Below are 11,748 nucleotides of genomic sequence, written 5' to 3' on the forward strand. Positions count from 1 at the left end.
ACTGTGTGGGATTGTGGTTTTGCACCTCTGTGTGCCTCACAGTAACAGGCCTGCACGTCTCTTTGCCAGGAATTGTTGCTTGTTTTGCCCTTATCAATGTGTTAAGAGTGATGAGTTGGTCTAACAGAGTGTGCGAGTGTGCCCTGGTCACCTTAACTCACAAAAACACTCTGAAAAAGTTGTTTATATTCTCATTTTGTGTTTGTGTAGGTTTCTCCTGCGGTCCGGCTTAGCTCTATGAACACAGATGCAGTGTGTGAGCGTCTCAGACAGCTGGATGGAATCGACCCCAGCATGCTGCCTCAGTACACATCCACCATCAAGAAGGTGCGCCTGTCAATAACATTCTAAATCGGATCCATATTCTGATACTTTCTCAGAAAATGACTGTATGTTTTCTGGTTGTGTGGCTTTTTCTTGCCTTATGCAGTTCTTTCTGCGATGCCTCCTTTTATGGGATTGTGATGTTTTTTTAGCCTGATGCAACTTTACACATGTTGATAAAGTCAGTCCCTTCCCTGTCCATTACAGGCTAATATAAATGGTCGAGTGCTGTCTCAGTGCAACCTGGATGAGCTGAAGAAAGAGATGGAGATGAACTTCGGCGACTGGCAGCTTTTCAGGGGAACGGTGAGACTACGTTTCCCTCACAGCCTGGTTTAATATTGTTGCTATTGGGATCTATAGAATACATATATATGTAGGGTGCTTTTTGTTTCATATCAAGTATATCAGTAAGACATACGTGATATAGAAAGCATCAGTCCACCATCAACAATAACGTACCTACTCTTTCATTACTCTAGAGTAAAGGACTAAAATAGATTTACAATTGCATACATTCTCCTCACTCTGTGATACTTTGCAGACACTCAGCCCTGCCAGGGCCCTCCTGTTGATATATGTCAGCTCTTGTTTATTCCAAAAAGAAGCAAGACAACATCTCATATTACGACATCTTGTGCTGCGCTAAGATATTGGGATGGAGATTTCATAATCCGTATTACGAGAAGGGCGCTATTCAGTCAGCCAGGAGTCCAGTCGGCTGAGCCGGGGCTGAAATCACTTACACATGTAGCCGGGTTCACTTCATCAGATGTCTGTCTGTGCTCCTAATACCAAACCAGAGCCATGGATTGGTCGTGATTTACAGGAGATCCAATGCGGAGCTCATGTAGGAGCAGCGGGAAAGTGCCGTGGCCTTACAGCTCCGTACACTATCCAATGTTGTGTTGCCAGGTCGCAGCCGGCACAGACATCTGGTTCAAGATGGCTGACTGATATCTGGATGAAGGGAGGTTTTGTCGGGGAGGAGGGGGCATCTGAATAGCTCTACTTGGGCAACAGCTCACTCTCACAAGTGTTTTTTGTTGTTGTTGTTAACATGTTTTGTATGTCACATGTTGACTGTGTGTCCTGTAACAAAAGTCCAAGGACATTGGTTGATCTGGAAAACTAAATTGCAATGTCTTTCCCAGGTGATGGAGCTACGTCACAATGAAAGCCAGGCTCAGCTTCAAGATGAGTCCCGAGCTGCTAGCGAGCAGGACAGCAGCTTGCACCACGGGGAGTCCAGCAGACGCTCAGGGGGGGCCCAGCATGAAGCGGCAGCCTTCAGCCTGAATCTCAGCTTTGAGGAGCTCAGCGGAGCGGGGCTGGAGGAACCTCCGCGACACAGCAACAACTCTCACTGGCCGGTCAGTCTCCCTGTCAAGAGCTAAGTGCTAGGATCAGACAGACGCAAACGGTGTGTTTGCACAATATACCTACCCGTATAAACATGCAAAGACATAAAGGGCCTTAACATTGCTGGGGTAGGCATAGGTGTGAGTGTGTAACACAAGTCGCAAAATGGTATCGCACGACCACACACCCCAAACTGTCACATGGCCACAAGTCTGCTGCATCAAGCCAGTGTTTTGGTGACCTCACTGCTTTCACATTAATGTGGTTGTGAGTGAGAAAAGAGTTCGGCAGAGGAAGCTTATGGTGCTTTTGAACATGGCAGAATTAAAAGTGCACACACACTCACGCAGTGCAGCGCACAAAAAGGTGTGAAGGGGCCCCGTGTTTAGTTTTTTTCACCTTCCCTATTCCCAATTTGCAAAATCTCTTAGACATGAGCAAACACTCACACATAGGCAGCTGGCTCTGCTGCTATTTTATGATCTCACTTTGTGATCTTTTTCAAATTCACATCAACCAACACTGAAAACACACCACAGCTTTCATTCCCACTCCGTCTGCGACCTTTGCCAATAACTTTTTCTCTGTATCTCATTCTCATGTTCTGAATATTTCATTGGTTACTAATGTAATTACAGGATTTTTATGTGCAGCGTTTCTCTATTTATGATATGCAGGTGTCAATTCAGGTTATCAGCTCACAACCATACAGCAATCTCCCTCTTCAGTTACTTTTAATGTGAATATATTCCTCGACATACTCACACCAGTCAGATGTCGTTCTCATCTTGTCAGGTGACAAATCTCCGCACTTCAAGCATGTCCAGCCTCAACTCTCAGGAATCCTCTAATGACATCTGCAAGCTGACAGACAAGCAGCAGTCTGAGTACCATGATGCCTACAGGGAGTACATCTCTCAGATGGCACAGGTGGAGATGTCCGGCGGTGGGGGAGAGAGGCCCGTGCAGCCTCACCCTGGACAATTCCTTCAGGCTGCCAGCTCAGAGGACAAAGAAGTGGGTTGACAGTCACACTTGCCATTGCATCACTGACAGCATAAATTGAGTAGAAGCTCCCACTGTCTGATTACAGTGTGGTGACTATTGTCATTAACTAGTGAAGACATAGTTTCTGAGCCTGTATGTTGTGCCTTTCTTAAACTTGTTTTTTTTAATGTTGGTCTGTGCAGCAGCAAATGTCTTATTCTGAACTGGGAAAGGAGAGATCTCTGCTTCTTGCATTTTGTAATTATTTGCTTTATAGTCTTTGTTTCTCTTGGCACATAAGGAAGGGACAGGAAACCCCTCTTCAGAGGCCTCTTGGCCAATAGCACAAATGACTATACATATTCATGTTCTTGTCATTGAATCCTCTTCCCTTTTTCTCAGGCCAAGGAAGGAGCTGACCAAGACAGCCGCAAGTCCTTCACCAAGAGAGGCTCCAAGGCTAGTGATGCCACAGATTTCCCCTCAGGGACCGATGCCCAGCCCCTAGACCCCATCAGTGAAGAGGATGAGAAGCTGGACCACAGCACATTGTCCAAGATTCTAGGCTCCAGGAAGAAGGTTGGCGGGTCATTGTACAACAAGCTGCCCAACGATGAAGACTCCGGCCCAGAAGAGGCCGACACCACCACACCTCTCCTCCACAAAGAGGGTAGAGCTGGTGATCTGTCCTCCCACAGCGGCTCCCAGACCACTGGGCTCCTGACCAAGCCTCATGGCTTCCTCACCGAAATCCTCTTGGATAAGAAGGACTCGTCGGATTCAGGAATGCGCTCCAGTGACAGCTCCTCAGACCGCTCTCTAGATGAGGCTGGAAGAGACGCTGACGGAGAGGGAGAAGCACTGAAGCCCAGCCCGATCGAACTGGAGCTGGATGGTCTGGTGAAGAAGAGAGGCCTCCTCCCCAGCAGCCTGAGCGGCCTGCAGGACGCGGCAGTGGCCCGCATGTCCATCTGCTCCGAGGCCCCGTCCGAGGCCAGCCTAATGGCCAGCAGTCCCGATGAGGGCTGGCCATCTAGCGAGGTCAGCAACCTCAACTGCACCAGCAGCATCCGCACCCTCAACGACAATGCAAACAGCCCCAACACCAACGCCAACAACAGCCATCAGCAGCCGGTTAACATCACAGGCACGGATTCCACCACCTCCTCCTCCAGCATCAACTTCTCGCCAGCTGTCATCATCACCCCCGGCAGCAGCACCACTGCCAACACCACAACTGCAGCCATCCACAACCAGAACCTGCGCTCCATCGGCCTGGGAGACGAGAAGGAGAGCGTCCTGTGAGAAGCTGGTCGTTAGTCTGAAAAGAGCCACATAGACTTGTTCTTGATGTTGTTGTTGAAGTTATTATGCTGTTCGTGTTGTGGCGTGTTCCAAAGAATTAGACTAGATGTGTGTTCTACTGTTGGGAAGGAAATGTGTTGCTGTGAATCAAGATTACTGCAATTTAAAGCTTTACTTTGTTAGTTTTGTAAAGAAGAAAAAAAACAATGACTCATCTAAAGACGTATTAATAACTACAATTGGATGTTAATGACACCAAAAATACTTCTGCCAGGTCAAAATGGGATTGCTTTAAAGCTCCCATGCCTTTAGATCATTTAAGTGTGATTTCTTTCTTGTGTGAATATGGTACTGTTGTGGAATTAATCTTGTCTAGTGATGAAATGTTAAATGTTGTCGACATTATGTGTTACCAAAAAAAGCGGTGTTTCTCAGGACAAAAAAAAAAAAAAAGCTGTGTTACTGGGGACTTTTTTTTGTCTCTGACGTGTTTTGTGGTGGTTAGAATATCTCAGTTGATGGCTGTGTAGACTGGTGCAGAGAGGTGTTGGTAGTAAATGTGATAGAACTGATGTCTTTTCCATAGCTCCTTGTGAAAAGGCGTTCACTTTAATAAACATTTTGCTATGCGGACCCTTGAAATTAGTCTCGTTATGTTTTCTCTTTTCTGTTCTTTATTCAAGTGGACTTGGATTAAGCTTGTAAATTTAAATGTAAGAGTTTTCTCTACAGCCCATTTCATATTTGACCTAATGCAGTGGAGAAGAAGAGACATGCGAGAGAGCGTCACTGACTGCGCTGCAGTTCTCCGATAGATGGCGCAATGTCCATACAAACGCGCTGCAGGCCGGAGTCACGGACGCGGCCCGTCAGTCTGAAGACCTACTGAGGTAACAATACAGCTGCGTGACTCAACGTGGGGTGCGTGGACCTGCACGAGTCCTCCGAGGAGGTTTTAGGAGGTACTTCAGCATTTAACTGTAAAATAAATCTTTAAATTGGTAGATGGATGATAATTGGATTCAAAGTGTTGCGTTATGTGTAAAGAGTGAGTTTTCCTAAAGCTTATACGTAATCAAGATAAGTCCCATAAAGTCCTCCCTTGGGGACAATCGTCAAATTGCTTGGCGGCTCTGGTGTGAAAATATGTGAGAAGCTATGCTGTATTTTAGGAAGGAGGTGATTGACAGTTGGGGGTTTCACAGGGTTGCATTAGCCACAGTCATCTAAACCTTCGGTTCCACCTTTACAATACTGTGCGCACTGCCCAACGCCGCCTTGGGACATTTAGGAGCTTTTAGTCACTGCCTTGAATATTAGTTAGAAGCTGAATAATTAGCAGTACATCCCACCATCGCTCCACTTTATTTCATCTGGCTGATGAAGTCAAGCGTTGGACACGAGCGCTATGTTTGGTCTAATGTGTGTTAGGCAAACTTAAATAACGGAATGCAACAGGCCATTCCAAATCAAGGTTTAAAGATAAGGAATCACCTCTAACTTAAATATTACTTTTGGAATCTGTAACGCTTCAACGGCCCAGTTTCTCGCCAAGTTAAATTTCCATAATTTTCCAGTTTTGTTTTAAAACAGCCTACAGCCCAATGCTTTAATGGCCCAGCCTGTCACGCTGAATCATTTAATCCTATTTACTTTACATAGCATGTGAGAAAGTAAAAGTGCAGTCAGTGCGCCTTAAATAAGCTTTTACGCATGTGCGCCTCCAGGTCGGGTCTGCCTCGGGGAAGTGTTGACGCTGTGTTTCAGACTATTATAGGTCACATACTGCGGGTCTGATAAGGACACTTTGTTGTGGGGTCGGGTTTTTGAAGTGTATCCAGCACGGCCATAAAGCTCTATTGGAAGTCAGCTGGGCGTACAGCTGGGAAACTGGTTTTACGCACTGGTTTGACGTCTTCTGAACCACTGATACCAACATGGAATTCTCACTCTCCTCCTCTTCTTCTTCTTCCCCCCCAAATGAAAGATGTTCAAGTTGCGTTTTTGATTTATTTTGTATAAAAAAGGTACAATTTACATTACTTTTATAAAAAGTTTCAGCATAATTAAGTACAACATTACACTTTTGCAGAAGTTTCAAATTCCTGCAACTATACAAGATAAACTCCCGATAGAAGTTCACAAGGTTTCATTCTTTCATTTTTACTTTTTTTTAAACAATGTCCAGTCCTTCATGTGCCAACAATTCTGACAAGACAAGACTAAACTTTTTACAGTAACTAACCAAGTTGTCTTTTCTATTCACGTTCGCACCTCCGCAAAAAAAGCGAAGACTTCAACAAGGAGAGGGACAGAGCTGAGAGGGAGAAATAATCCTTGTGACAATAATCTCGTTTTTCCCCCCACTGTCGGGAATATAGCGCGCCTTCCATTTCCAGAAAGGAACCACAAATAAAAAAAAAAGTCTTAAGTTAAATAATAATGAAGTGTCCATACAGAAAACACATCACATTAGATTGTCCCATAATAAGCAAAATGTCTCTTGATTTCAGCGTCAGCAGAAAAAAGGAAAAAAAAAAATCCAGGCCTGGAGGACAGAGGTTGGAGGGGTGGTGGAGGAGGAGGGGGGGGGGGAGAGTCCTGCTCCCCAGGTCCTGTGTGTGTGTGTGTGTGTGTGTGTGTGTGTGTGTGTGTGTGTGTGTGTGTGTGTGTGTGTGTGTGTGTGCGTGTGCGTGTGTGTGTTTTTGCGTCTTGACCAAACACCTGCAAAAGATTGAGAAAGAGAGAGGCGTGTTTAGAAAATGCAAACAGGGCAGAGATCCGGACAGACTGGCGCCAGGGAGGAAGCCGCAGTTTTTAACATTTAACCAAACACTCCCAATACTAAGCAAACCCTGCGCTCCAGATGTACACAGAGGGAGAGAGACGGGGGGACGCGCGCACACACACTTTTTGTACAACTTCAGCCTACAATCTGGGGAAGAATCAGCGTAATTGCCGCTCAGCTGGCGCCTACCCACTTCTTGTACCAATTATGTGCAGACATCGTAGTAGCAGTAATCCAAACAGCCATTATTTTCCTGTTGCAGATGCTCTTCATTATAGACACAAGAGGGTATAATACAACCCTGACGACTGCTACTTATATACAGTAACACACGCAGCCTGGAGCGAATGTCTCCCATTTCATTCCCCCAAACTCCAACGCAAAAATGTCTTAAGACAGTACATGAGTCACAGACTTATTCGATTAATCGGGCTCACCTTACTGAGAGTTTACAGTCCTAAAAAAAAAAAAAGAGCCCCACGGTTTGGTCTTTTTGTTTGATATACGGCTCTGCTACTATATATTCATATATGATAAAATGTGGATTCGACTGTCCGCTCCTTGTCATAACAGACGCCCCGGTGATGCAGCGCATTCTCATGCAAAACATATTGGGACCATTACAGCAACGTGAGACGTCAACCACATTAGCAGGGAACAAATGGATTGGTGGAATGGTAATTCTAGCCCATTCTGCTCCAGCAGACTGGGAGACAGGCTGTAGCGGAGCCGGAGCAACCCGGACAGAATGCAGCAGCAGACACGGGGACAGCCTACTTACCGCTTTAACGATGCAGAGTCCGGCTGTCATCTGTCATCAGCTCTGATGGCAACTGCGGGGACTGAAAACAAACAAACAAACAAGAGCAAACGTTAATTCTTTCCGCGGCATCCGATCGAAAGTGCCTGGCGTTGCACACAGTATACTATGTAGGTCGAAGCTCTTCCTCCTCTCATTCTGTACAAAAGAAGAAGAAAAAAAAAAAACATGCCATTTTCTTTTTTTTCTTCTCAACAAGCCATTTTGTGCGAGTTACGCATCGGCTACAAAGGCGCACTGGTTATGCGCACAAATAAAAAATACAAAAAAATCCACCAGGATGTATATCTTCCACAACACACCCGGCTATCGCCCCCCCCCCCCAAATTACGCCTCCTCGCTTAGCTACAGTGTAATTTACCTGTAATGACAAGATGCTGATATCTGTGTTGAGCGTGGTCAGAGGGGTCCTGGATGGAGCCTGCCCCGGCCGCGCAGGGTGATGCAGGCTGGTTAGTGCGACACTGGAGTCCAGCGCAATCTGCAGGTCCAGGATGTAGTCGATTACATGCTGCAGGATTTCCATCTTGCTGACGTTCTTGTTCTGGGGGATGCTGGGCACCAGCTCCTTCAGCTTGGAGTAGCAGTCGTTCATGTTGTACAGCAGGCTGAGCGGGTCATCCACCGGGGTCTTGCTCCGAGAGATTCCCAAGGTGTGCTCTGATATATTCGCGTTGTTTTTCCGGAAGGACCGCACGGGGCTTATTGCTTTCATTTTGTCAGTGTTAAGTTAGGCGCGAGGGGCTGTGTGTGTCGATGCTCTTGCTTCTTTTAGGTCCTGTTTTTGCCAGACGATCGGCGATCAGACTAGCAGCCCAAGCTGTCAGTGTGCTTTATATAGGCAGCAGGCAGGGCATGCGACGCAGGCGGGTCAAACGCTCTGATTGGCCAAGGAGACTGTGTCACTCAACGCCGTTTAGCTCTACCGTTGGCTCTTCGCGCTCTGATCCCGCCCCTTCTCCGTCGTGTTACCGGTGGCAACGCATGTTGGAGGCGGAGCCCAGAGGGCGCTTCAGCAGCTCCGGTGGGCAATTTGGAAAATTAAGCCCTTACCTGTTTCTGATCAAGAAAATTAATGATTCGCATGGCTGTCAATTTGGACAAGGTGTGAGCACGCGCCAAATACTTGTGCCTGCACTATTGAAATCGAGTGTAGCTTTGTGATGAAGATCAGGCAGAAATGTATTTGGAAAATAATATTCCGATTCACAATGAAAATGGTTTTGATACATGAACCACAAAGCACGAGTTTATGTGTGATAACATGTCTGCCAGACAGAACGATCGCTCATTCTTCTTCATTGAGTTGACGTTGATGTTGGAGGTGTGGACCAGTGATGACAGGGACCAGGCGCGGCTGGTGACTCCTAATTCCCTCCAGCCCGGGCCGGTGTGGAGGCTGCAGGTCTGAGACAGAATGACAAGCTGAGGGGGAATTGTTTAAGTGGCAAACTGAGACAGCTTCCACCAGGAAACCAGTCGGACCAGACGGATATTTGCATGAGAAAACAAAGCTTCTTAAAGACAGAGAGCGTATGTGGTGAAACTAAAACCAAATATACAGATTTTAGTCATTTGACGCACCACAATATTGATTATATTTCATTCACCGGGAGCAGAAGTGTCTCAGATGTACAACAGTGGGGCAAATTAGGTGTGATCTGTCAAAAATAATTCAATTATCAGACAACTATGCATTGTTGTTCACAGCCCAGCCTTATATATATATATATATATATATATATATATATATATATATATATATATATATATATATATATATATATATATATATATATATCTGTCTATCTAGATATCTATCTATCTATCTAATTTAATGTTTTGTCTGTGCTCCAAATCTCCGTGGTGTAGTTTTCCCCAACGCAGCCGTGCACCCACATGGTTTTTAAGTGGCCGAGCAAATCTAAATGCATCAGTTATGGTCCCGTGCACTTCAGTGTTGATTGTCACCTGAGTATGTTGTGTGTCAAAGTTCATTTAGTCACGGCCTACAAATGTGGCTTTCATATCCGAGCACGTGAAGAGGAGATTAACTATATTGACACTTTAATGTTTTCTGAATGAGCCATTTGTTTGTAGGAATTACACGCTTCACTTTTCCGCTGGAGGTGGAGGAGGGAGGGGGGGGGGGGCTGTTTGATGCCGCACTAACTAATTGCCCCCGGGGGCAGTGGACTGTTGTGATGTGCGAGAATCTTGCTTTGCATTTCCTTGATAAAAATAATAAATAAATAAATATCTATGTATTTTTAAAGAGGCAAAGAGAGGAGGGGGGGTCAATGTTAAAACTCGGGATGGAGAGAGAATTCAGAGAGGAAAATATGGTCATTTTGATGGTTTTGGTTCATTTGAATGTATTTATTTTTGCAGAACAATTCATCTGAAAGCCAACAAGCAAGGAAGTCCTGAAAGCCAAAGTGGTCCTAATGGACAAAAGGAGACGCAGCTTTGAGTGTACAGTCTGCAGAGGTCGGCATAGAAAGCTGAGCGAGCTGTTCCTCTCTGGATTCCTGCGAGCAAGTCACAAACAGTTGGCCTGTGCAATAATCTATACGATGATGATTGTGCGTCCTCGTCGCATGTTTTGCAATATTTTTCAAAATCCAGCAAAACACCATCTGTGTCGCTTTTTTACGCGACGCGGACAGCTTCTCCTTCAGCTGTCTGGCGCTCCCGTTTCTTATGAATTTCTAATACAACCGGGAACTCCCGCAGTCTGTGTCCACATCTGGCGCAATAGGATGTTTCCATTTGCTCCGCGTCTCCCCTCCGTCCCCGCAGCTGAGGAACATGTCGCGCGCCACCTGACTGATGGCTGACAGGCAGGAGAGGTGATGAGCTCGTCTGTGTCGAGCCGAGCGAACCTCCAGCCGCCGCCTCTCCTCCTCTTCCCCGTCTCTCTTTTCCTCCTTCTCTTCCCCTCCTCGCTCTTGTCTTTTGGAGCAGACTCTCTGGCGCCGGCGCCGTGACGTCACCCCATTCACAGCAGCCCTCGAGCCAGCCCTCGCGGCGCCACCGAGGCGGTTTCCATGGAGACGGGGTTTCGGGGGGCTGTCAATCAGAAGTGCAGGTTCTCAGCTGATCAACCCGGGGGGGTCAAGTCTCGGGACGGATAGGGTTCTTCTTCGGTGGTCGCCGGCCACATTTACTATAGCCACATGTTTGATGCTTGTAAATAGACTCCACTTCATTCAAGCCTTGTTAATACCAGGAGGACCCCACTGGGCTACTTTTACCCCATTATATGTTGGCTGGGATAGTTCCTATAGTAGTTCCTTCACAGATGATGATCTCATAAAATATATTAGTTTATTTTAATACCCACCAATATAGCCTTCACTTAAAATTAGCTCCACCTCACATTTGTAACAGTAAATGTACACACACACGTTCATGCATCAGTAATTACAATCCATAAATTGTATTTAATGTAGGGCGTTTACTTGTAATTGAGTCTTTATTCATTGCAGTATTGCTAAATGATCTGGATATTTCTCCCACAACTGAAAGCCACCAATTCCTTACTTTTATTACAGCCATAGCCTAATCTTTAGTTCTACTTTTAACGTGCCAAATTAGTTACATCTTCTTTTTGTTTTCCGAAATGAAACCAAATAAAATCCACTTGTCTTTAACCCAGTCATTCAGTTCGGGTTTGAGAAAGTCTTTCGTTGAATGTGGAAGAAATGGACTGAGACATATTGTATTAATAGCCTCGGTCTAACTCGGGAAAAGAAGTTGAAAAAAGATAGTTTTTGTTTGAAAATGTAAGGTCAATTGGCCTAAAGCTAAAATTTGACTCCAAGAACATTGCACTTTCCCTATGAAGCTGACTGTACTGTACTATAGTTTTTTTTCTCAATGTATTGATTCAGGGAGGACTCGGTATTCTAGACATATTGTAGATTAAACTGCAGCTGTTTCCAGATGTTTCATTATGATGAGCAACCTCAGCTAAACTTGACCCTGTATAAAGCTGTCAAAGACCATGAATAGCCAAGTGAATTTATTCATTTATTCACCATAATATGCCTTGAAAACATCAGGGGGCGAGAACCGTAAAAAAAAAAGTTTTGAACCAAACAGACAAACTTTTCCCAAACAGCCCACGCACACGTGAAGAGCCACAAGTCATTTATGC

At 45.5% G+C, this 11,748-nt stretch overlaps 2 protein-coding genes across 8 annotated transcripts in view; one reads left to right on the plus strand and one right to left on the minus strand.

Annotated features, from left to right (window-relative positions):
• Positions 1-4,620, plus strand: part of kidins220a (kinase D-interacting substrate 220a) — a 40,785-nt gene extending 36,165 nt beyond the window's left edge. For 4 of the 7 annotated variants that reach the window (XM_079225345.1, XM_079225344.1, XM_079225348.1 and 1 more), the window contains 5 exons: positions 211-327; positions 532-630; positions 1,479-1,697; positions 2,482-2,703; positions 3,076-4,620. In XM_079225345.1, the coding sequence (XP_079081471.1) occupies positions 211-327; positions 532-630; positions 1,479-1,697; positions 2,482-2,703; positions 3,076-3,978 (1,560 nt within the window). In that variant the 3' untranslated portion in view covers positions 3,979-4,620. Of the gene's footprint in view, positions 1-210; positions 328-531; positions 631-1,478; positions 1,710-2,460; positions 2,704-3,075 lie in introns of all 7 variants that reach the window. The other 3 variants (XM_079225346.1, XM_079225347.1, XM_079225349.1) reach the window with 3 other exon arrangements.
• Positions 4,621-5,980: 1,360 nt separating this feature from the next.
• Positions 5,981-8,355, minus strand: id2a (inhibitor of DNA binding 2a). The gene is made up of 3 exons (XM_079214893.1): positions 7,948-8,355; positions 7,548-7,608; positions 5,981-6,702 (listed from the first exon to the last, which is right to left on the minus strand). Exons 1-2 carry the CDS (start codon positions 8,299-8,301, stop codon positions 7,552-7,554), a joined length of 411 nt encoding a protein of 136 aa, XP_079071019.1. The 5' UTR covers positions 8,302-8,355; the 3' UTR covers positions 5,981-6,702; positions 7,548-7,551.
• Between the last annotated feature and the right edge of the window lie 3,393 nt (positions 8,356-11,748).

The sequence above is a fragment of the Taurulus bubalis genome (assembly GCF_910589615.1).
Source record: "Taurulus bubalis genome assembly, chromosome: 1".
Classification (NCBI taxonomy): domain Eukaryota; kingdom Metazoa; phylum Chordata; class Actinopteri; order Perciformes; family Cottidae; genus Taurulus; species Taurulus bubalis.